The sequence below is a fragment of the Lutra lutra genome, chromosome 6 (genome assembly GCF_902655055.1).
Source record: "Lutra lutra chromosome 6, mLutLut1.2, whole genome shotgun sequence".
Taxonomy (NCBI): domain Eukaryota; kingdom Metazoa; phylum Chordata; class Mammalia; order Carnivora; family Mustelidae; genus Lutra; species Lutra lutra.
The window spans coordinates 153,753,660-153,773,900 of record NC_062283.1 but is presented as its reverse complement, the minus strand read 5'-3'; the positions used below and the strand labels follow the sequence as shown (position 1 = coordinate 153,773,900).

The 20,241-nt window shown below is 50.2% G+C and overlaps 3 protein-coding genes across 9 annotated transcripts in view; 2 read left to right on the top strand and 1 right to left on the bottom strand.

Moving 5' to 3' along the window:
* Positions 1–283: 283 nt before the first annotated feature.
* PHF10 (PHD finger protein 10) lies at positions 284–18,065 on the top strand. Of its 6 annotated transcripts, none has more exons than XM_047732497.1 (12): positions 285–450; positions 2,338–2,444; positions 4,752–4,882; positions 5,495–5,572; positions 6,736–6,869; positions 6,967–7,116; positions 7,735–7,844; positions 8,961–9,114; positions 11,777–11,932; positions 16,276–16,384; positions 16,669–16,857; positions 17,861–18,065. In XM_047732497.1, exons 1-12 carry the CDS (start codon positions 364–366, stop codon positions 17,944–17,946), a joined length of 1,491 nt encoding a protein of 496 aa, XP_047588453.1. In that variant the 5' UTR covers positions 285–363; the 3' UTR covers positions 17,947–18,065. The 6 variants fall into 6 exon arrangements, with proteins under 6 accessions (XP_047588454.1, XP_047588453.1, XP_047588452.1 ...); XM_047732496.1 differs by having other exon boundaries at positions 5,489–5,572; XM_047732498.1 differs by lacking the exons at positions 16,276–16,384; positions 16,669–16,857; positions 17,861–18,065 and adding exons at positions 14,278–14,291; positions 14,617–15,056 and having other exon boundaries at positions 284–450; positions 5,489–5,572.
* On the bottom strand, positions 17,101–19,935 carry C6H6orf120 (chromosome 6 C6orf120 homolog). Of its 2 annotated transcripts, none has more exons than XM_047732507.1 (2): positions 19,806–19,935; positions 17,101–19,423 (listed from the first exon to the last, which is right to left on the bottom strand). In XM_047732507.1, exon 2 carries the CDS (start codon positions 19,384–19,386, stop codon positions 18,832–18,834), a length of 555 nt encoding a protein of 184 aa, XP_047588463.1. In that variant the 5' UTR covers positions 19,387–19,423; positions 19,806–19,935; the 3' UTR covers positions 17,101–18,831. The 2 variants fall into 2 exon arrangements, with proteins under 2 accessions (XP_047588463.1, XP_047588464.1); XM_047732508.1 differs by having other exon boundaries at positions 17,101–19,437; positions 19,808–19,909.
* WDR27 (WD repeat domain 27) overlaps positions 19,385–20,241 on the top strand; it is a 109,001-nt gene continuing 108,144 nt past the window's right edge. The window contains 2 exon segments of the mRNA XM_047732035.1: positions 19,385–19,613; positions 19,935–20,015. Of these exon segments, the coding sequence (XP_047587991.1) occupies positions 19,385–19,613; positions 19,935–20,015 (310 nt within the window).

Below are 20,241 nucleotides of genomic sequence, written 5' to 3'. Positions count from 1 at the left end.
GCGCGGGGTCGGGGGCGCGGGCCGAGGGGCGCCGGCGCGGCGGGAACAGCCGGGGCCGGCGGCGGAGCGGGCTGACGCGCGCGGGCCGCCGGCGGCCTCCTTCCGCCCCCTCAGCCGCGGCGGCCGGGCGGCGCGCTGGCGGCGGCCATGGCGGTGGCGGCGGCGCTGGCGGGCCGCGGGGCGCGCGGCGGCAGGGGCCGGCCCCCGGGCGGCGGCGGCGGCGGCGGCGGCGGGCGGGCGGAGGGGGCGGGGCCCGGGCGGAGAGCGGCCCGCGCGGCGGCGGCGGCGGCGGCGGCAGCGGCGGCGGCGGCCGGGACGAGGCGGCGGCGGCGGCGGAGGCGGCGGCGCGGGGCGCTCGGGCTGATGGCGGCGGCGGCCGGCCCCGGGACGGCGCTGTCTCCGCGGCCGTGCGACAGTGACCCGGCCACCCCCGGAGCGCCGTCCCCGAAGGTGAGAAGCGGCGGCCGGCGCGGCGGGGCGGGGACGGGACGGGGCCGCGGGGCGGGGTTGGGGGGGCGGCGGCGAGGCCTGGCCGCGGAGGATCCCCCGCCCGGAAGAGCCGGAGGCCGCGGTTCCCCCACTGCCCCAGGCCGCCCTCCGCCGGCGGCCCGGCCCCTGAGGCGGCGGGGGCGGCCTGGCCGCGAGCGCGGGGCGGGGTGCGCGTCGCCGGGGTTCGGAGCGCGCCGGGCGGAAGCGGCTCCCGGGGTGCGGCGTCCCAGCCGCGATCGGGGAAAGCGGCCCGGAGGCTGCGGGGCGGCGCGGGACTGCGTTGGCTCGGCGGGAGCCCCCGTCGCCCGCGAACTTTGCTCGGGAACTGGCGCCGCACGCAGCAGCCCCGCGCCCCCCCCCCCGCCGCCCTTCCGGGCGCTAAAGCGCGGGAGGCGCCGTGTGTCCGGCCGGAGGCGCCCGAGAGCAGCGGGGCCGCGCGGTCTGGGCCGCGGAGCCGAAGGTGGAGCCCCCGGGAAGCGGCCGCGAGTGGGGGCTGGGCAGGGCGCCGGGGCGGGGGGAGGCCCCGGTCCCCGCAGGCCCCTGCACCAGGCACCCGTGCGGGACGCGGTCTCTGAGCACACGCGGGGCGCCGCCGGCGAAACTGCTGCCGCGTGTGCGGGGACTTTGCTTTTTTAACTTTTTCTGAGCGATTCAACTTTTAGGCGGGGCGCGTGCGCTCACGGCGACGCGAAGCCCTTGAAATGCTCAGACGTGAGTCAGACGAGCAAGATCCCGCGTTCGCGTAAAGCGAGGCGCCCCGCCGTGGCCCGCGCGGTCGCGGTGGATCCTGGAGCCGCAGGTCCGGGTCCGCCCGGCTGCCCCCGCCTTGTCCGTGCGGGACCGAGCCGGAGGCGCGCTGGGCATTCGCCGTCTGAGCTCCTGGGGCGCAGCCGCTGCGGACGTCGCGGTCACGTCGCGGCCAACTTTACGGGGCGCCGGATGGTCCGCTGGGCCTTGCGGGGCGCGCTTCCCCGCAGGGAGTTGCCCGCACCCGCACCCGCGTCCGCCGCGCCGCGTCTCCGTCTTCCGACAGGCGCAGTGCCCGTGGGGACCCCGCCGGAGCGTCCAGTCGCTCCTGTTGTGCGGGACCAGACCCGCGGCGGGCGGCAGGAGGACCCGGCCCTGAACACCTGTGTCCTCGTCGCGCGGGGCTGCGTGTCCTGGCGTGTCTCAGGGACTTTGTGAGCGCTGCAGCCGCCGACTCTCAGCGGCGGGGCCGAGGCCGTTTCCCAGACGTGTGGGCCTCGCGGATGCGGGGTCCGGCGTGCGGTCTCGGGGGTCACGCCTCCCCTTGGGCGGGTGTGTTGCTGCACGCGTGGATGACGCTGGTTAGGGGCTGTGTTTGCTAACGTTCTGCGCTGCGAGCACGAGCCCGTCAGCAGGACGGGCGGTGCCGTTCGGTCCTGTTTCCACAGAGGTCACGTCTGTACGGCCGCTCGGACCGTCCGCCCCGCAGCTCCGGGCCGGGCCCCAGGGCGAGCGGGCCGCAGCCGCAGGGGGGTCGCGGGGGCGCTGGGGTCCAGCGACGCCGCGTGTGTGTTTGCAGCACCGGCGCTGTAACTGCGGTCGGCAAGAAACCGAAAGGAGAGTGAGGTGTACAGGTTAATTAAAAATGTTCTCATGTTGATTGTACTGGACATCGCTTTTATTTTTTTAGTTTTCTTCCAGGTCTTGCCATACCAAATTCTTGACTCGTGTTAATTATAATGGAAAGTAAACATTTGTAAAATCCGTTGTCCTTAAAAAGCCTTTAAGTGGAGCCTTTTAGCAAGTCTGGGAAGATATATACTCACTCTTTCCTTATTTTTTTTACTGTTTCTCTTACTTTTTGAATTTTTAAATGTATAGGATGATACTGAAGATAATTCAAATGATGGGACCCAACCACCCAAAAGGAGGCGAACGGGCTCAGGAGACAGCTGCAGGAGCTGTGAGACTTCAAGTCAAGACCTTGGGTACCGTCATTTCATTGCTCACTAGTAGTTTTTGTGGCGCGTTTCACTGCGGCACCCCTCCTCCCCGCCCCGCACGGGCAAAGGTAGTTATTAGAAACTGTACAGTTGGGGCGCCTGGGTGGCTCAGTGGGGTAAGCCGCTGCCTTCGGCTCAGGTCATGATCCCCAGGTCCTGGGTTCGAGCCCCACATCGGGCTTTCTGCTCAGCAGGGAGCCTGCTTCCTCCTCTCTCTCTGCCTGCCTCTCTGCCTACTTGTGATTTCTCTCTGTCAAATAAATAAATAAAATCTTTAAAAAAAAAAAAAAAAAAAAAAAAAAAAGAAACTGTACAGTATTTCTGTCATGGTCTGTATATGACGCAACATTACTTTTGCTACTCAGTGCAATTTAAACTTGCTTTTATTGTGACGAATACGTGTATAAAACTCACCATTGTAGTGATGTTTGGGTGTGTCACTCAGTGGCACGGGTTGCGTCCAGCGTCCTTCAGCTGCCACCTGCGCCCCCTCATGCTTCTCTGCTGTGCGGAAATGTGCTGGCCATGAAGCAGTGACCGTTGCCACTTCCTCTTTCCCCAGCGCCTGGCAGCCACCATCTTCCTCGCTGGCACGCGGGGTGTGCCTGTCGCAGGCACCTCGTGTAGATGGAACCCCACAGTATTTGTCCTTCTGTGTCTGGCTTCTTTTAGCATCATTTCGTAAAAGTTCATGTTGGAGGATGTGTCAGCATCTTCTTTCTCTTTAGGGCTGAACTGAGCTCCTTTGTGTGGACAGACCCCTCTTGTCTGTCCTTTCATCTGCGACGGACAGTGGGGTGGCTTCCCGCTCGGACTGCTGTGAACTGTGCTGCGGTGAACGTTGGGGTGTAAATATGTATTCGGTCCCTGTTTTCAGTTCCTTTGGGTGTATCCCTTGGAGAGGAGCGCTGGATCGTACGGTAATTCTGTGTCTAGGACCCACCAAGCAGCTTTCCACAGTGGACACCTCATTTTCTGTTCCCAGCAGGGGTGCAGTCTCCAGTGCTGTTGGTTCTGTCCCACTTCTGTTAATGGCCATCCTATGGGGTGTGAGGTGGCAGCCCAGTGTCATTTGCATTTGAATTTCTGTAATGGCCAGTGAAGTTGACCATCCCGTCAGTACTTATTTGTGGCTCTTTGGGGTAGGGGGGGGTAGGAAATGCAGAAAAGCATTTCTGAGTTGGGTTCTTTGTTCTGTTGGTGTTGCACAGCGGGAGGTTTGTATGCGTTCTGGGTGTTAATCTTACCGGATCTGCAATTCTTATTCTGCTAGTTGCCTTTTCACTTTGTTGGAAGAGTCCTTTGATGCACAAAATTTTTAATTTTGCTGAAGTTTAAATCATTTTTCTTTTGTTGCTCATGGTTTTGATATCATATCTAGAACCCGTTGCCAAATCTGAGATCAGGGAGAGCTACTGCTGTGTTTTCTAAGAGTTTTCTGGTCTGGTTCTTCTGTTGAGGTTGTTGATCTATTTTTGAATGTGATTGGAGGTAAGGGTCCAATTTCACACTTTTGCATTTGGATATCGGATTTCCCAGCACTGTTTTTGAGAAGACTACTATTTGGTCGTTACTTCTAATTGGATGCATAAAATAGTGTCCTGTTCTTGCCGCTGTGCCCCTGGTGAGATTTAGAGGTTGGGTTGGCCAGGTCCGGAGCTCTGTCGCTGGCTGGTCAGGACTGGGGCCGGTCCGCAGGGTTGGGACTGGGCACCTTCACACCGGGTCTGTTCTGTGTTTCTGGCCTTGTGGAATTCAGGAGAACAAACAGTTATGGTTTATAGTTCAGCTCTTTGAGAAACAGGTTTCTGGAGTTCTGCTTTCTTAACTGTTTGACTCGCTGAGCAGCATGTGGGAAACAAGGGGGGACTTTGTGCCTTGGGCAGGTGAAATAGCGGTGTAGGTGTGGAGCCCAGGAGAGGGAATTCGGGAGGAACGTCGCCGCCGTTTTGGCTGTGTGGCTGTGTAGACCTCTTAGGCCACAGAATTCCTCTACAGCGGGCAGTGCTGAGCCTTGGTTCTTTGGGGTGTGGACGTGTGCCGTGCACTCTTGTTCGGTTTCGCACGCCGCTTGCTTCCTCTCTCTCTGCCTGTTCTGTTGTGTTCTTGGACGCACAAGACTGGGGGATCGTGTATGTATGGCAGAGTCAGAACACTGAAAGAGAATTTAAATAATTAAAGTAGTTCTCTAAAATTCCTAAAAATAAAATTCAAAAATAGATCCTTAAAATAAAAATGAATAAAACCTAATAAAAGCCACATTTAAGGCATAATACATATTTCTGTGCTTAGCTTTAGCTACTACCCAGCAGAAAATCTGATAGAGTACAAGTGGCCGCCCGACGAAACCGGAGAATACTATATGCTTCAGGAGCAAGTCAGTGAATATCTGGGTGTGACCTCCTTCAAACGGAAATATCCAGGTATTACGTCTTAGTTTATGTAACAGATTAAGCCTGACTTTGAACTACTAGTAATTGTTTTTGATAAGTTGTCAGCTTCTGAATCTGTGAGTGTGGATTATAGGAAACACACCGCACGCTCCTCTGCTGGCTGATTTTCCTTTCTCCTGTTGCCCAGTGGTGCTCTCCGCTCTCAGTTTGCTCTTACGCCTTATAAATGGACTTAAAAGCACAATGTGGAAGGTGAATTTCCTGGGGAAGAGTCTTAGAAATAAGTCCTATTACGGCCGAAAGCAGCAGGACTTGGGTTCTTTCCCATTGCTGAGGGAGGCTGCTACATGGGGCTGTGTCTGAATCTGAGAAAAGCTGTCTGTGCTGTTCTTGCTTTGGGTTACTCTGTTTTCAACTTTATTTTAGCTTTAATTCCTTGTATTTGTAACATTATTTGCGTGGTCTCTTTAGTAACCTTTGGAATATATAACGCACAGTACTTTTTTAAGTCTATAAAGAATTTAACTTTTTTAAAAAATCTTAAAAAGGTTTTTAAGTTTTTAAAAGTTTTAAAAATGCATAATGTTACAAATGCAAAAGACTATTTTTCATAGTCTTTTGTTCTTTTCTTTGGAGATTTAGAGCGACGAGATTTGTCCCATAAGGAGAAACTCTACCTGCGGGAGCTGAATGTCATCACGGAGACACAGTGTACTCTAGGTAACAGAGGCTCTGAACGGGGATTCTGAAAACTGGGTGTTTATGAGGAGACACTGGATGGGAGTTTGTCCTCTTTGCTAAAGTGTTTTACAAAATTAATGGCATAGATTGAACTATTTAAGTGCTAACTTGTTTATATTTGGTTTTTGTTAAGAACAAGAAAAAGAGAATGATACAACATTTCATAGAAGTGTGCGGGGGTGTGTAAAATTCGTATGGTAGTTTTTACAAGTCTTGGTCTTTATCTCTTATGATGCACATTTTGCTCTGTTTTTTGTTCCGTGTGATTATCTCCATGCTTTGTTGCCAGTTTTTCTTTCATAAACATTTTAATGCACCATGGCTACTTTTTTTTTTTTTTTAAAGATTTATTTATTTATTTGACAGAGAGAGATCACAAGTAGACAGAGAGGCAGGCAGAGAGAGAGAGAGGGAAGCAGGCTCCCTGCCGAGCAGAGAGCCCGATGTAGGGCTCGATCCCAGGACCCTGAGATCATGACCTGAGCCGAAGGCAGCGGCTTAACCCACTGAGCCACCCAGGTGCCCACCGTGGCTACTTTTTAACGTAAAGCCATGGTTGTTCATCACAGCAGTTGGTCTGACGCGATGCTCTGACTTTTGAAAATAGCCTGTATGACTTGCGTGTGTGCTGATGCTTCTCGTGGAGTATGAATGGACTCCTTGTAATATTCCTAGTGTACTGAGTTTGAAGACTAAGTACTGCAAAACTAAGTACAAAAGACTACTGAAAAACTCTTGTTTTCTTCTAATATTCTTCCTTAGTTAAGGATATTAGATTAAGGATAATCCTTAATCTTCAATGGCCTGTAGTTAGTATGCATCATTATTTAGCCATTGTTTTTAATAAAGGGTATATGTTTGTAGTATGTTGAATCTTAAAAAAAATGTGGTTGAAAATTGATTTATTTTCCTTTACAACTTCATGAGTTTCCTTTTTTATGTGTTTGACTTTATATTATGAATCCTGGTTTTTTTTTGAATGTATTACAGTATTTTCCCTTGACTACTGGAAAACTTTAAATGTAGAGTAGATTAAAGAAAAAGCAAATTTTGAAAAGTAGTTTTGCTCACAGCCTTAAAAGAGCTTTTTTTTTTTTTTTTTTTTTTTTTTTTTTTTTTTACCTTTTTTGGGTCTAAAATAGGTTTAACAGCATTGCGCAGTGATGAAGTGATTGATTTAATGATAAAAGAATACCCAGCCAAACATGCTGAGTACTCTGTTATTTTGCAAGAAAAAGAGCGTCAGCGAATTACAGACCATTACAAAGAGTATTCTGTAAGTACTGAGGTGACTGGCATCTCTTACTTGGTTTGGGGAGAGTGACATTTTGTAAAGTCATATGTGGCTTCCAACTGTCATATTTTTATTCCAGCAAATGCAACAACAGAACACTCAGAAAGTTGAAGCCAGCAAAGTGCCTGAGTACATTAAGAAAGCTGCCAAAAAAGCAGCCGAATTTAACAGCAACTTAAACCGGGAGCGCATGGAAGAGCGAAGAGCTTACTTCGACCTGCAGACTCACGTAGGGCTGCTTCCCTCTATGAGTTCCTGAGCCTCCCTAGTGCTCGCTGTGGCAGGACGCACGGGGCCTGCTTTGTGGAACCGTTGTTGTTCTGTACCGGCAGCGCGTCCTTTTCTGCCCCAGCACTTAAGACAGAACTTCTTACGATATGCCTGTAATACTCTGCTTGCTTCTCTGTGTGAGTGAGTGTGTGTGTGTGTGTGTGAGAGGGAGAGAGAGGGGAGGGAGGGACGTGTCTTTTGCTCTGAGGTTGATATTCTGCTGCTTGTTCCAAAGGTTCTTTTAAGAAATTTCCATCTCCCTTCACTTAAGACTCAGTTGCCACGTGAGGTTGAAGCTCGCGTTCTTCTCCTTCTGTAGATGAGGACGTGCGTGTGCGTTGCCCAGGCCCCCTTGCTCTCTCCCCGGGGGCGGAAGCACACCGCGTGTCCCTCACACTGCGATGAGCCAGATACAACTTCCCTGTATAGCGAGAAACACTGTCCTGTCCCCTTGGGGTCTGGTTCCTAATGTCTCCTGTGGGGGAGGGGGGCGCAGCGGAGAACGGGTGGGACTGTGCTCTAAAACCTTGATTCCTAGGGGGCAGTCAGTGTTGCATTTCTCTTCACCTTAACCCAGGTCATCCAGGTGCCTCAAGGGAAGTACAGAGTGTTGCCGACAGAGCGCACCAAGGTCAGCTCCTACCCGGTGGCCCTCATCCCCGGACAGTTTCAGGAATACTACAAAAGGTACTCATTGGTTTTATGACCGTTACTGTTGCGTATTGCGGGGGACTTCAGAGTCTGGTGTCCTTGCCTCCAAAACGCTGGGCGCGGGTCATACTCTTTGCCGTGATCTGCAGGGGAGACGAAGGAAGGAGCAGAGTGGCCGCCCGACGGGCGCAAGCACCTGCTTGTCCCCGACGCACGGCCGCCCCAGCTACTGCTGCGTGCACGCAGCGAGGGAGAGTGCTGCTCGTCGGGTGTTCCCGACGGGACGTCGCCGAAACCCAGGCTAGCAGGGGCATGTCGTTTGAGAAGCTCAGCTTTTACGTCAGCCTTAAACCTTATGTTCTTGAGGAAAGAAACTGTTCTTTAAAGGCTAGTGTGTGAAATAGACTCTAGAAAGCCAAATGTAAGTCATGGGTTAGCAGACTTTAATTTCACTTTTGGGCCAGCAGACTTTTAAAAGCGATTTGCCAGGGTGCCAGGGTTTGCTTTTTGCTGTGTCTGCTGAGGCGGTGCTGAACGCAGATTTCAGGGTTTGGACAGGGGGTGATGTTGGCAAGGGTGACCTGTGGGTGGGAGTGACACCGATGTGTCCTCTGGTGTGGCTGCTGCTGACCTCTAGTGCCAGACACAAAGGGTTCATTTGTTTCTCCAGTAATGTCGTGGACCGCGTACTGGCCTGCGGCAGTGCATCCGCTGATGGGGCCCTCGTCGGCCGGGGAGGCGGCCACGTCGTCAGATTCTCCGCACACGCGGAGCAGCAGCCATAACTTGGGGAGGAGGGCTGGGGTGCTCGGGCCGCGTGGCTTCTGGGCAGGGTCCTTAATTGCCACAGTTCCCGCTTTAGTCTGCTGACTTCTTTCCCTTCTCTTTGGGTTGAGGATGAAGGAGAGAGACATGATCTTTTGATAGGAAGAATCAAATATGTATATTACACTCTTAGCCTGGTGCAAAAACGTTTAAGCTTTTTATTACTTTTCTTACTTGGTCAAATGAAAACTTCCTTGTTACATCTGTAATCTTTTTCCAGAAGTAGCTGGGCTAGCGGGGACAGTTGGGGCTGTGTTTGAAGCGCGTGGGTTAGAGCAGTCCTGTTCCTCACAGACGGCAACTGACGGTCACCTCTCTGAGCCGCAGGTACTCCCCGGATGAGCTGCGATATCTGCCACTCAACACCGCGCTCTACGAGCCCCCCCTGGACCCCGAGCTGCCGGCCCTCGACAGCGATGGCGACTCGGACGATGCTGAGGACGGTCGAGGCGATGAGAAACGGAAACACAAAGGGACTTCGGTAGGAGTGCTGGTCTTCACCAGCAGGTGCCCCTTCCCCTAGAGGGTTTGCTGATTGCTTTCCCAGATGTCGAATGGAACGAGTATTACCACCCTCTTTTCGAAAAGGGACAGTTGCGTGGGATTTCCTGAACGCTTTCATCAAGAAAATTATTTATTGTGTGCATTGGTAGAGGCAGGCTATGGATGGCCTTTGGTAAGTTTTATTTTTAAAGTTGCCTTTCAGGTTATCACAGGCAGGTTACAAAAGGGCACCGGACATGAGTTTACAATCCTGTATTGAACTGTCCTGGTTTTGGGAGCACATTAACTTGTGTTCCTATTGCTTAATTTAAAAAAAAAAAATATTTTTCGTATTTATTTGAGAGAGAGACAGATGCAGTGACAGAGAGCACAAGCAGGGAGGGGAGGGACGATCAGGCTCCTTGCCGAGTCAGGATTCCCCACGCCGGGCTTCGTCCCAGGACCTCGGGATCTTAGTCAAAGGCAGACGCTTAGCCCACTGAGGCACCCCATCCTACTGCTTAATTAATAATTTAGATTACCTATAGGAAAATTTGAAGGTGTTGTCATGTAGGTTTTCTTGTACGACTTTTTTTTTTTTTTTTTTTTTCTTTTTAAAGCAAAACGAGGTTGCATGACTGGGGAAAGTTGGTGTGCTTGGTGGAAGGTGAAGGAGAGCAGAGGATTTTTTTTTTTTTTTTTTAAAGATTTTATTTATTTATTTGACAGAGAGAAATCACAAGTAAGCAGAGAGGCAGGCAGAGAGAGAGGAGGAAGCAGGCTCCCTGCCGAGCAGAAAGCCCGACGCGGGGCTCGAACCCAGGACCTGGGATCATGACCTGAGCTGAAGGCAGCGGCTTAACCCACTGAGCCACCCAGGTGCCCCGAGAGCAGAGGATTTTGATTTGATGGGGCGCGGTGCGCCGAGCGGCTCTGGCCATTTTAAACCCTCGTTATAGCCAGCCTGCACCCGAGAGTGTGCTCCGTTAAATGGCCAGTACATTTTTTTGTCAGCAACAACTTCTAAAACGTTTGATGATACACGTTACATAAAATGAGATGCTCTTCAAGTATTAAAGTGATGGGACCACTTTTTTCCTGTCTTATTGGTAAAAGGGGAGCTGCGGTGGGAGCAGGATATATTGAGGTTGACTTTTCCTCACTCTGCCTGTCGTAGTCTGTGGGGCGCTTGGGTGGCTCAGTGGGTTAAGCCTCTGCCTTCGGCTCAGGTCATTATCTCAGGGTCCTGGGATCGAGCCCCGCATTGGGCTCTCTGCTCAGCGGGAACCTGCTTCCCTCTCTCTCTCTGCCTGCCTCTCTGCCTACTTGTGATCTCTGTCTGTCAAATAAATAAATAAAATCTTTAACCCACTGAGCCACCCAGGCGCCCCAAATAAATAAAATCTTTAAAAAAAAAAGTAATCCAACATTTCAGAGAGCATTTAACAGTTTACCAAGATTTTTAACTTCCACAGAATTTGACCTAGCAAATATCCTAACAGAGTTTACCTGAAGGACAAAATTTAATTAGGAAAACCATGGCCATTGTAGTGTTAACAGTATTTTTTATAATGGAAATTACGAATAAATTTAATGTCCATAAATTTAAGGTGATATATTACATTTACATGACAGAAGTGAAATTCAAAGAATGTGTAGTGATGTGGTAAAATGCACATAATACTTAAAACAGTTGAAAAACCCATGCACACGTGCTCAGTGGAATCCAGTGTGTGTGTGTGTGTTTAAGATCATATTTAAAGACTTATTTATTTTAGCGGAGTGGGGGAGGGGCAGAAGGAGAGGTAGAGAGAGAAGCTTGAACAGACTCCACACTGAGTGTGGAGCCTGATGTGGGGCTCGATCTCACGACTCGGACCTCAGCCGAAACCAAGAGTCAGTCGCTTAACTGACTGAGCCACCCAGGTGCCCCACCAGTTTTGTGTCCTAATAAAATGAGGGATACGTGTAGATGGGGTATATGTTTGAGTGTGTGAATGTGTGAATCTGGGTATTTGTATGCAGACACACACCTGAAAAGAGATGCATTCATGTTTCCAGTGGTTGTCTCAGAATGTTTATCAGAGTAGTTATGCATAACCTAATTTTCTCACTTAAAATTTTCATAATTTACACGAACATAGCATTTTTATTTAACTAGAAAATTTTAAATTAATAGATGAAGAATTCAGTGATGAGTTAGCAAAGTGCTAAACTTTGAACATAAAAAGTATGTCAGATACTGTCATAAGGACTCGGTGACACTGGTGCTTGTGTGGGATACAAGACGGAGGTCGAAGGACCCGTGACACTACTCAGGAAGAATACCCACACTTATCTAAGACAGTGTATTTTTTAAGCAGTTTTTGTCTGAAACCATGCCCGCGTGGTTGAAGCACCAAAGCCGACAGTCCTGTCGTGTCATGTCAGGAGACGGTGCGTTAAGGCACTGGCCGGCGGGAGTGGAGGGAGCTCTGTGCCCTCACAAATTCTTAAGGCAGGTGGGTGACTTTGAACACGACTTTTCAGTCTGTGCTGGAAAAGCTCTATCTACTAAGCTATCTTTTTATTTTTAGGTTGATGGAACTTTAAAACTTTTTACAAATCACAGTCCAGTCTGTGAATTCCAAGGAGTCTCTGTTTGTGTTTCCGACCTCCAGGACAGCTCCTCCGGCAACGTGTCCGAGGGGGAAGGCCTTCCCGATGGCCAGGAGGAGCCTTTCCAGGGAAGACAGAGATCCAAGGACAAAGCTGCTACTCCAAGAAAAGACGCTTCCAAACGTTCTGTTCTGTCCAAGTCAGTCCCTGGGTACAAGGTAGAAGAAAAAAGCCCCTGACTCTGCTTCCTTCCTGACCAGCCTCTTTCCCCGACATAGTTTTAACTCTGACCTCCAGCGCGGGGAGCTCTGCCTGCCGCCCCCCACCCGCTGTTCTGTGGTGTGTGCCCTCTGCCGGCTGCCTTCTCTTCTGCTTTCTTTTCTTGGTGGCTTTGCTGTCTCTTTGGCCTCTGGTTCAGCTTCTGTTTCTGGAGATGTACAATTTATAAGAAAATCTTTTTTTGACTTTTAAACAATAACCAGGCAAGTATGGGTTTTTAAAAAAATTTATTTTGTAGGCAGAACTTTATAGTTTGTTTCCTTGGAGTAAAGATCGTAATTTTCTGACATCTAAAACGTCCTAGTGTTGAGTGGAGCTGAGCTGTGAGGGATGGGTGGATGGGCTCTTAGAATAAGCTGCGTCTTCTGGAAAGAGATCTGGGTTTTATCCAATGATTATTTGATCCGTTGACCAAATTTAGCTGACTCTGCGATGGAAAGTAGTACAGCCTGTTATTTACCTTGTGGTGATTTTTAGCCTGGCCTTGGCAAATAGCGTCTCCAACTCTAGGACCGGGAGGTAGGCTTCATTTAGTGACGTAGCCTGGCTCAGAGTAAGGCCGTGTGCTCTCAGCCATGTTTCTGTCAGCGTCTTCCCCTTCAGAAGGCTAGGTGAGAGGTGAGTAGCCTTACCCCTGCGTGGGGGTTTTGGAACGTCCTGGAAGAGGTGACATCAGCTGCACGGTTTTATGTTCTGGACAGTAATGGTAAGACAGACCATTCATACAGTCCGGATTCTATCAGATTATGCCTTTTATTGTGGTTATGAAGGTGTTTGGAAGGAGCGTCTTAGAGTAAGGCGAGGGAGCAGCTTGCTGAGTGGGACTGTTGACCCATCTCGTCGTGTGTCAGGATTGGGGTCGCGGTGGATGATCTCGAGGAACAGGTGCGCGCGGGCTGCCGGCCAACTTCCCTTCCCCAGCCGGACCCTGCTTGCAGTCCGCTTGCCTTTCTTTTCCTGAAGTAAATAAAGCAACTTAGCAAATTAGTGTATTTAATCCATATTCAGTTTGAAGATGCCTTTATATAATCAGATTAAAAATACATGTTTCTTCAGTCTGTGGCAGGCCAGTCTTAAGCTTCGTTTGGCCAAGGCCGGCTTCCAGGGATGGCTTCAATAGGCCGCAGCCGTGCGATTTTGTACTTGTTTGTACATGGATAGCTTACCTAGTTTTTTAAATGTAAAAGCTGTAAATTAATGCTTCATAATTGAAAGCAAATGAAGTCCAAAGAGTCAGTCTTGGAAAGCTAGCCTGCCGTGCGCCGCGGAGGGCACTGCCCGTCTTCAGCCGGGAGCGGCAGCTCGAGCACTGAGCACGGAGGAGACTTCGCCACCAGCCTGGGTTCATCCTGGGTTCGGAGGGGAGAGTGGTGAGGTAGATGTTTTAATAGAGGCTGAAAATGAAGAATTATTCCACGGTATCATTGATTTAATCTAGAAGAAATCCTATAGCTTAACCTAAATTGCTGTTACTCAAGGGAGTGTAATATGCAAAATACACATTTTATAATTTCTGTGAACATTTTTAGCACCTAAAAATGTTTCAGGTGTTTCAAAGTTTGGAACAACCAGTATCGAGACTTAATACATTAATATGAACATGTTTGTTAAAAGTAACCTCTCTATGAAAAATATTAATAAGCCAAGATGTGCCTAGATATCCGGGTGCTGACAAGCTGAAGGTCATATACATAAATACGTCGGAGTTACCAGAAACGATGGCGTATCCAATGTCTTGCTTAATAAGATTCACTAGTGCTTGCCCTTCATTTGTAGGACAGTATTGTTTAGGTTACATTAACCTGCAGCGAAAGCATAATTGTTAGGATTCAGGCCTATGCGACAAGTTTGTAATTAAAATCTATACTATATTAGTGTTACCGTGAAAGTCTCCCTTATCTTCGGTGCTTTCCCGAGCAGGAAAGTCAGTGTATTGTGAGCCTTTTATTTGAGATGCTGAGAACCATTAGGATGAGCATTTTAATTTTCTTGTCAATAGTGAAGCTTTGATGTTGTTGCAGTTACTAGAGGTAGAACAGTCAGACACAGGGTCTGTTCCATCAGTCACCGCGGGAGCTCTGTGCGCGGTTCCCTTCCTCCTCCATCGGAGGAGTCTCCGTCAGAGACGAGCTTCCCGGCTGGCTGCCCTGGCTGTGAGCAGCGTGGCTTCTTAGAGAGCTCGGAGTGCTTGAGTGAGCAAGGAATTGCCATAGGAAATGCTACAAAGCTCTTTCTCTCTTTCTCTCTCCCTTCTCCACCCCTGTCACTCCCTCTTTTCATCAAGATGAAGACTATTGGGTAAGAAAAATTTTAAGTGGCTTAACAAAATATTATGATTTTAAGCTTAGAAGTAAACCTAGAATTTTCTTGGTGTCCTTTTTTTATCCTAGGTGTTTAATGTATATTTTAATGGCTGTAGAACTTGAATTGCTCTAGAATGTGAATGACTAGCTTGTGTTCGATTCCTTTTTGACATTTGTAAAGGATCTCCTATAAGGAGTTCTTTTAGAATTTAATACTGTGTAGTTACGTCCCTGACTTTAGTGAGAGATATTCAAATACTTGGTATGCCAGTATCTAGCTTCAACTACAAGTATTAAATAAGTCTGTCTTTTACATTCAGTGCAGGTGCCATAGCCAAAAGAGAGTTCTTATTTTGGTGCATCGAGCGAGCTTTCTACTGTGTATTATGGCAGTTACAGGTGTGGTCATCACCGGATCAGAACTTGGATCATAGAAGTGCACTTCTGGGTGTTTTGTATTTAGGTGTAGGAAACACAGAGAGAACCTCCTGCTTAGAATGTAGCGGCAGCAATGGAGGGTAACTGCTCTGCGAGACGCACACGGTGTGAGCATGGGACACGATCCTTTTGTTGGGGGAGCAGGGTATACGGACACACATATAGGAGATGTAGAATAGTTAATGGTAAAGTTCTATATGTATGTTTTAACTTCCATGATATTTATTATTTTGTAGAGACATTTGTGATTGTTTAGAGTTATTGTTTTTATTATATTTATGTATAAGGTTGACTTTTTTTTAAATAAATAAGCCAAAAATTATTTTTGAATGCCTCTGTCATCTTTTGCAAAGAAAGACAATTTAAAACATAAAAAATTTAAAGAATTAAGAACAAATTGTTTAGGCCTGACAGGTTTGGAAGATGGCAGGGAGACATTTCAAAGCTGGAATGCTGTATACGAAGTTGGAGTTTCCTTGAGGCTCCTCTTTGTTTTAGTAACTTAGGAGAGGGACATAGAAGATGCGTTTGGCAGGGTTGGAATAAAACATACCACCGTCCTGCTGAAGAGCATCTCCCCGCAGGTCATGTGCGCACATCGGCCGGCCCGTCTCCTACTTGGCCCACGCGTACTCTTCTTTCTCTGCCTCCGTCACTTATGTGTTCAAGTAGCGTGAATGAACGTCATCTCGCTGTGGTCAGAGCTGTGAAGTTTGTATGTTCTCCCTCCCCAACGACTGTAGATGCCCTGCATCTTTTCTTCTTCGTCCTTTCCAGTGTGTTGCTCAGCGTTTTTTTAAAGCCCAAGTACTTTCATCGGATTGAGCAAGGCTTTAAGCTGCACAGTGAATGGTACTCAAGGATATGAGGGTGTCTGTAATTTTTTTTAAGTGTGTGGTTTTTTTTTTTTGTGTGGCTTGTCTGAAAACTTACTTTCCTCTTTTATGTTTTGTATCTCATGTGGAATGCTTTCTCCTTAAGCATAGGCTCTTTTATTATTAGATATGCAAAGGAAATAATCATAGCTTGGTTTCCAGAAACATTTATGCACATGACAATGTATGGATGAGACATCTTTCAATTAAAAATGTTAAAACATTGATTCTTGTAACTTAGATTTCATAGATTTCGGAAAATAGTCCGTTTTTAAACAAGACCAGTATGTAAGCTGCTTCACACAGAGCCTTCCGTTTTCCAGTAAGCCTGACTATACACATAATGGTTGTTTGGTACCTGGATTTCCTCTTCCCGTTAATAGAGCAATTTTTCATTGTAGGCGTCCCTTCTAGTTCACGTAGGGAGTGTAGAATGCTATATTTAATCCTAAAACCAGATCACGTTGTTGACAGAATTTTTTAAAAGAAATCTGAGGCTTTAGTCAGTAGGCCATTGTATGTTGAAAGCTGGCTCTCGAGTCAGGCCCTTCCGAAAGGACCTCGCTAGCAAGTTAGCCAAGAGTAAAGACAAGGCAGTAACAATTCCTTATGAACCCACAGTAAGTTCTTCTGGCATGAATTTATAGCCCTCTTCTACCCTTCCAGCCAAAGGTCATTCCAAATGCTCTATGTGGAATTTGTCTGAAGGGTAAGGAGTCCAACAAGAAAGGGAAGGCTGAATCACTCATACACTGCTCCCAGTGTGACAATAGTGGTGAGTACCGACCTGTCTTCTTCACATTGTAACCACCCTATTCGTTGCTTCGAAAACCAGGATTTTTAGTTGTCAGCTAGACCTGAATCAAAGAATCATCATATAGGGTAACTTGTGAGGCATAGAGAAGAAGCCCATGTATTTTTCTCTACTTCTTGTATTTTCATTTCTTTGGGGATTAAACGTTGTAGCCATACTTCTGCACTTGAAGCAAACTAGCATTTTATTGTGCCATATTAAGTTCAAAATTCTCTTGTGAAATACTAATGTTGGTTTTGGTTTAGGCCATCCTTCTTGCCTGGATATGACCATGGAGCTTGTTTCTATGATTAAGACCTACCCATGGCAATGTATGGAATGTAAAACTTGCATTATATGTGGACAACCCCACCATGAAGAAGAAATGATGTTCTGTGATGTGTGTGACAGAGGTTATCATACTTTTTGTGTGGGCCTTGGTGCTATTCCATCAGGTAAAGACTGAAAAGAGGAGGAACATTATCTTTGAGTGGAGGGCTTCTCCCAGCCTTTTTTTAAAGGCTCCGCATAAGCACCATAAAGATCCTTCTGTTCGTAAGAAGTGACCAAAGCTGTGATTATCCAGATAACATCCACCCGCTTTTCTTTGCTAGGTGACCCGAGTAAAAAACGGGATGTCCCATCCAGGTGCTGGAAGCATGTCTTTCTACTGAAAGAACTAAAAGCAAGAGCATCAATTTGTTTCAAAGCCTTGATTTTATTTTTAGCTCATCTATTCAGAAACTTAACAAAAACGACCGCTATGCCTTTATAAATATTAAACCAGATTTCTATAAAATGAGGCAGCATGACAATTCCAGATAACTTTGGAATGAACACAGAGCTGGAGAATAAATCACAGTAATTGGACTAAAATGTTACACATAATTGTGTAAATCTAGAACTTATTTGCATAGTTAACACTGTAGAGTACTTTTATAACATACATGCCTAGAGCTAAGTTTCCTGGGAACCATTAAGAAGCAGGTGACTTGAAGTTCTGTAGTGACTCGGACAGGAGTACGCGGCACAGCTCATCCCTGGTCAGCTTAAAGCGCTGTGTCTGGTGCGTGCCCGGCCTCGGGGCTGCCACTGGGCAGCAGAGAGAAAGGCTGAAGACAAGCCAAACTCTGTAACAGGTTTTATCTGAGGATTTCTGTATTGAACTCTGAAGGAGGATAGTGTTGGATTTCAGAAAGGATTGTAGAAACTTTTTAAAATCAGTATCACTGTAGAGAATCCCCCCCACCCCGGCACTGAATTTCACATGGTACTGATTACACTAATGAAGGGAAGTCTACAGTTTTCTCCTTAGGAAACTCGTTAGTGTCCTTCATGTCACAGATCCCACAGAGAAGTATCGTTAGTGATAGCTAAGAAAGGAGAGCCAAATGGGTTTAAAATTCAGTCCTAAAAAATTAAATTTCATACTATATTAACTAACAATTTTTCTCCTAGGTCGCTGGATTTGTGACTGTTGTCAGCGAGCCCCCCCAACACCCAGGAAAGTGGGCAGAAGGGGGAAAAACAGCAAAGAGGGATAAAATAGTTTTTTGACCCCAATATTGTAATATGGATTTAAATGAAATATGTGGTGCCAACTTATTTCCATTCTCAATTTTATGCCAATAAAAGATTTCTGAAATTAACTACGCGCTTAAAATCTGCCGGTTGATTTATTTATGAGCCACTTTTACCCTTGAAGCCAACTTCAAGTAGAGAAATAATCATTTTCCCAAAGTGTTTTTTAATCTCGTTGGTACTTCGGCTCTATCCAGAAGCTCGGTGGGAAATATTAGAGAACTTAATCGAAATCTCAACTCCTCCTCCTCGGACCGAAAGGGACTGTCTCTGCGCGCCACTGTCCGAACCTGCGTTGTTTCTGGCCTGTTGTACGTCATGACGGGAGACCTGGAACGACGGGCGCCCGCGCTGAGGCCACACGAGGCCGGATGACAGTCGGCGAGCAGGTACAGGCAGGACCTGGGTCAGCCTGGAAACCTGTCAGGACGGGCTGCTCCCCTGACCTCGGGAGCAAGCGGAGCCCCGGAAATTATCACCTTCCGGACTTGCTTTCAGAGGGTCCCGCCGCGGGAGTCTCGGGCCAGGGCACGGCTCTCGCTGCCCCGCCTCCCGCCGGACGCCGACGCCGCGCTCGATGCCCTGCTCCGCTCCCACGCGCTTCCCGCGCTTCCCGTGCACGCGGTTTCTGCAGTCGCGTCGGTCGCCCGGCGAGCGGACCAAAGCGGGTTTGAACGTTTCATTGCGCGCACGCCCGTCGCAGGAGCTTAGACACGTGGAGCAAACACCGTTCGTGCTCTTCTCCCTCCTTGTGGGGCGCGCGCGGGAACAACCCTATGGCTTTATTTTCCGCCCTCCGAGAGAAGTCGCCCAGCGCCCGCCAGGCTGGACTCCCGGGCCGCCCGGGCTCAGAACAGGATCTCCAGCACCAGCTTCAGGACGCTGATCAGGACGGTCCAGAGCACCGACTCCTCCTCCTGCGGCGCGTCCTCGGGGGCCTGCGCGTGCCTGTACCCCGGGTCCCTGCCGTCCGGGGTCGCGACCTCGGCGAACGGGGACTGCTCCACGCTGCGGTCGAAGTACACCTTCATCTCGAACTCGCTCTCGTGGTGCGACGGGTGCCCGTAGATGCCGATGCCCACGGGCCGCCGGAAGTGCGCGGGGATGGACACCTCGTCCGGGCCGCAGGTGACGGACTGCAGCGCGTAGTCGTCGAAGCTGGGGTGCAGGGTGCTGTCCGACACGTACAGGTCCGCGTCCCCTCTCAAGCTCTGCATCCGGAGAACGATCTTCCCCTCGTGGTTCAGCCTCAAGTAGCTGTAATTGCCGGCTCCGATCTGGCCCTGCACCACGTGCAGCAGGACCCACTCCCCGGGGACCTCGTCCTCCTCCGAGGAGCCCGCCGAGGACGCCACCTGCGAGGCCAGCAGGACCAGCAGCGCGCGCTTCCAGGCCGCGGCCATGCCCGCCGCCTCAGTCACCCGCTCCCCCGCGGACGTCCTGCCGGAGGACCGGAGCGCGCTCAGCGCCGGGCCAGCAGGGCCAGGCCGCCGCTCGGGGGCGGGTCCCCGGAGGCCAGGGGAAGAAGACGGGAGGGGGAGGGGAGAGGCAGGGGAGGGGGAGCGCGACACCGTGGGACGGGGGCGGGATAGGACGGGGGAGGGGAGACGGGGAGGGCGAGCGGGGCGAGGTGAGCAGGGGGAGCGACGGGGGAGCGAGCAGGGAGGGGGCGGGGAAGCCGCGGGGGAGGGTGGGAAAGGGGAGGCGGGAAGACAGGGATGGCAAGGGGGAGCCCGAGCGCGAGGCCGGGCGGAGGGGCAGCGCTGGGGGCGACGGCCCTGCCCGGAGCGAGGGGTCGCGGGAGCCCTGGCCCTGTACTTACCGCCGCTCCCGGAGGGGTGCCGGGTCTGGAGCATCCGGGCCTGGTCTGGGCCGCCGCGCCCGAGCAGCCGGAAATGAAGCGGCGCCCGGAAGTGAGGCGGCGCCCGGAAATGAGGAGACGCCGGGAAGTGAGGCACGACCCGGAAGCGGAAGCGTCCTGGGCCTCTGGAGGAAATGACGAGAAGTTGTGGGTGCGGCGCGGGGGCGGCTGGTAACCAGGGCGACGGGGAGGGACGGGGCGCGGAGGGCGTGTCCCTCGCGGGCCTGGGTGAGAGGCAGGTGGCCCCAGACGCGAGCTTGTCGTGGCGCCCGTCCCCTGTCCTCGGTGCCCGTAGGAACCCGGAGGCCTTCCGAGCGGATTCGGGAGGCGCCGTGCGTTTGGGACGCGGCGGGAAGGGGTCCCGGCCAGGCCTTGGACCGGGTCCGCACGAGCCTCT

Excerpts from the sequence above, each read along its gene's own strand:
- PHF10 (XM_047732496.1), top strand. The coding sequence starts at position 364 with ATGGCGGCGGCGGCCGGCCCCGGGACGGCGCTGTCTCCGCGGCCGTGC. Across the intron at positions 2,445-4,751 it reads ACTTCAAGTCAAGACCTTGG|CTTTAGCTACTACCCAGCAG; the intron begins GTACCGTCATTT and ends TTCTGTGCTTAG. Across the intron at positions 6,870-6,966 it reads ACCATTACAAAGAGTATTCT|CAAATGCAACAACAGAACAC; the intron begins GTAAGTACTGAG and ends TTTTTATTCCAG.
- C6H6orf120 (XM_047732507.1), bottom strand. The coding sequence starts at position 19,386 with ATGGCCGCGGCCTGGAAGCGCGCGCTGCTGGTCCTGCTGGCCTCGCAG.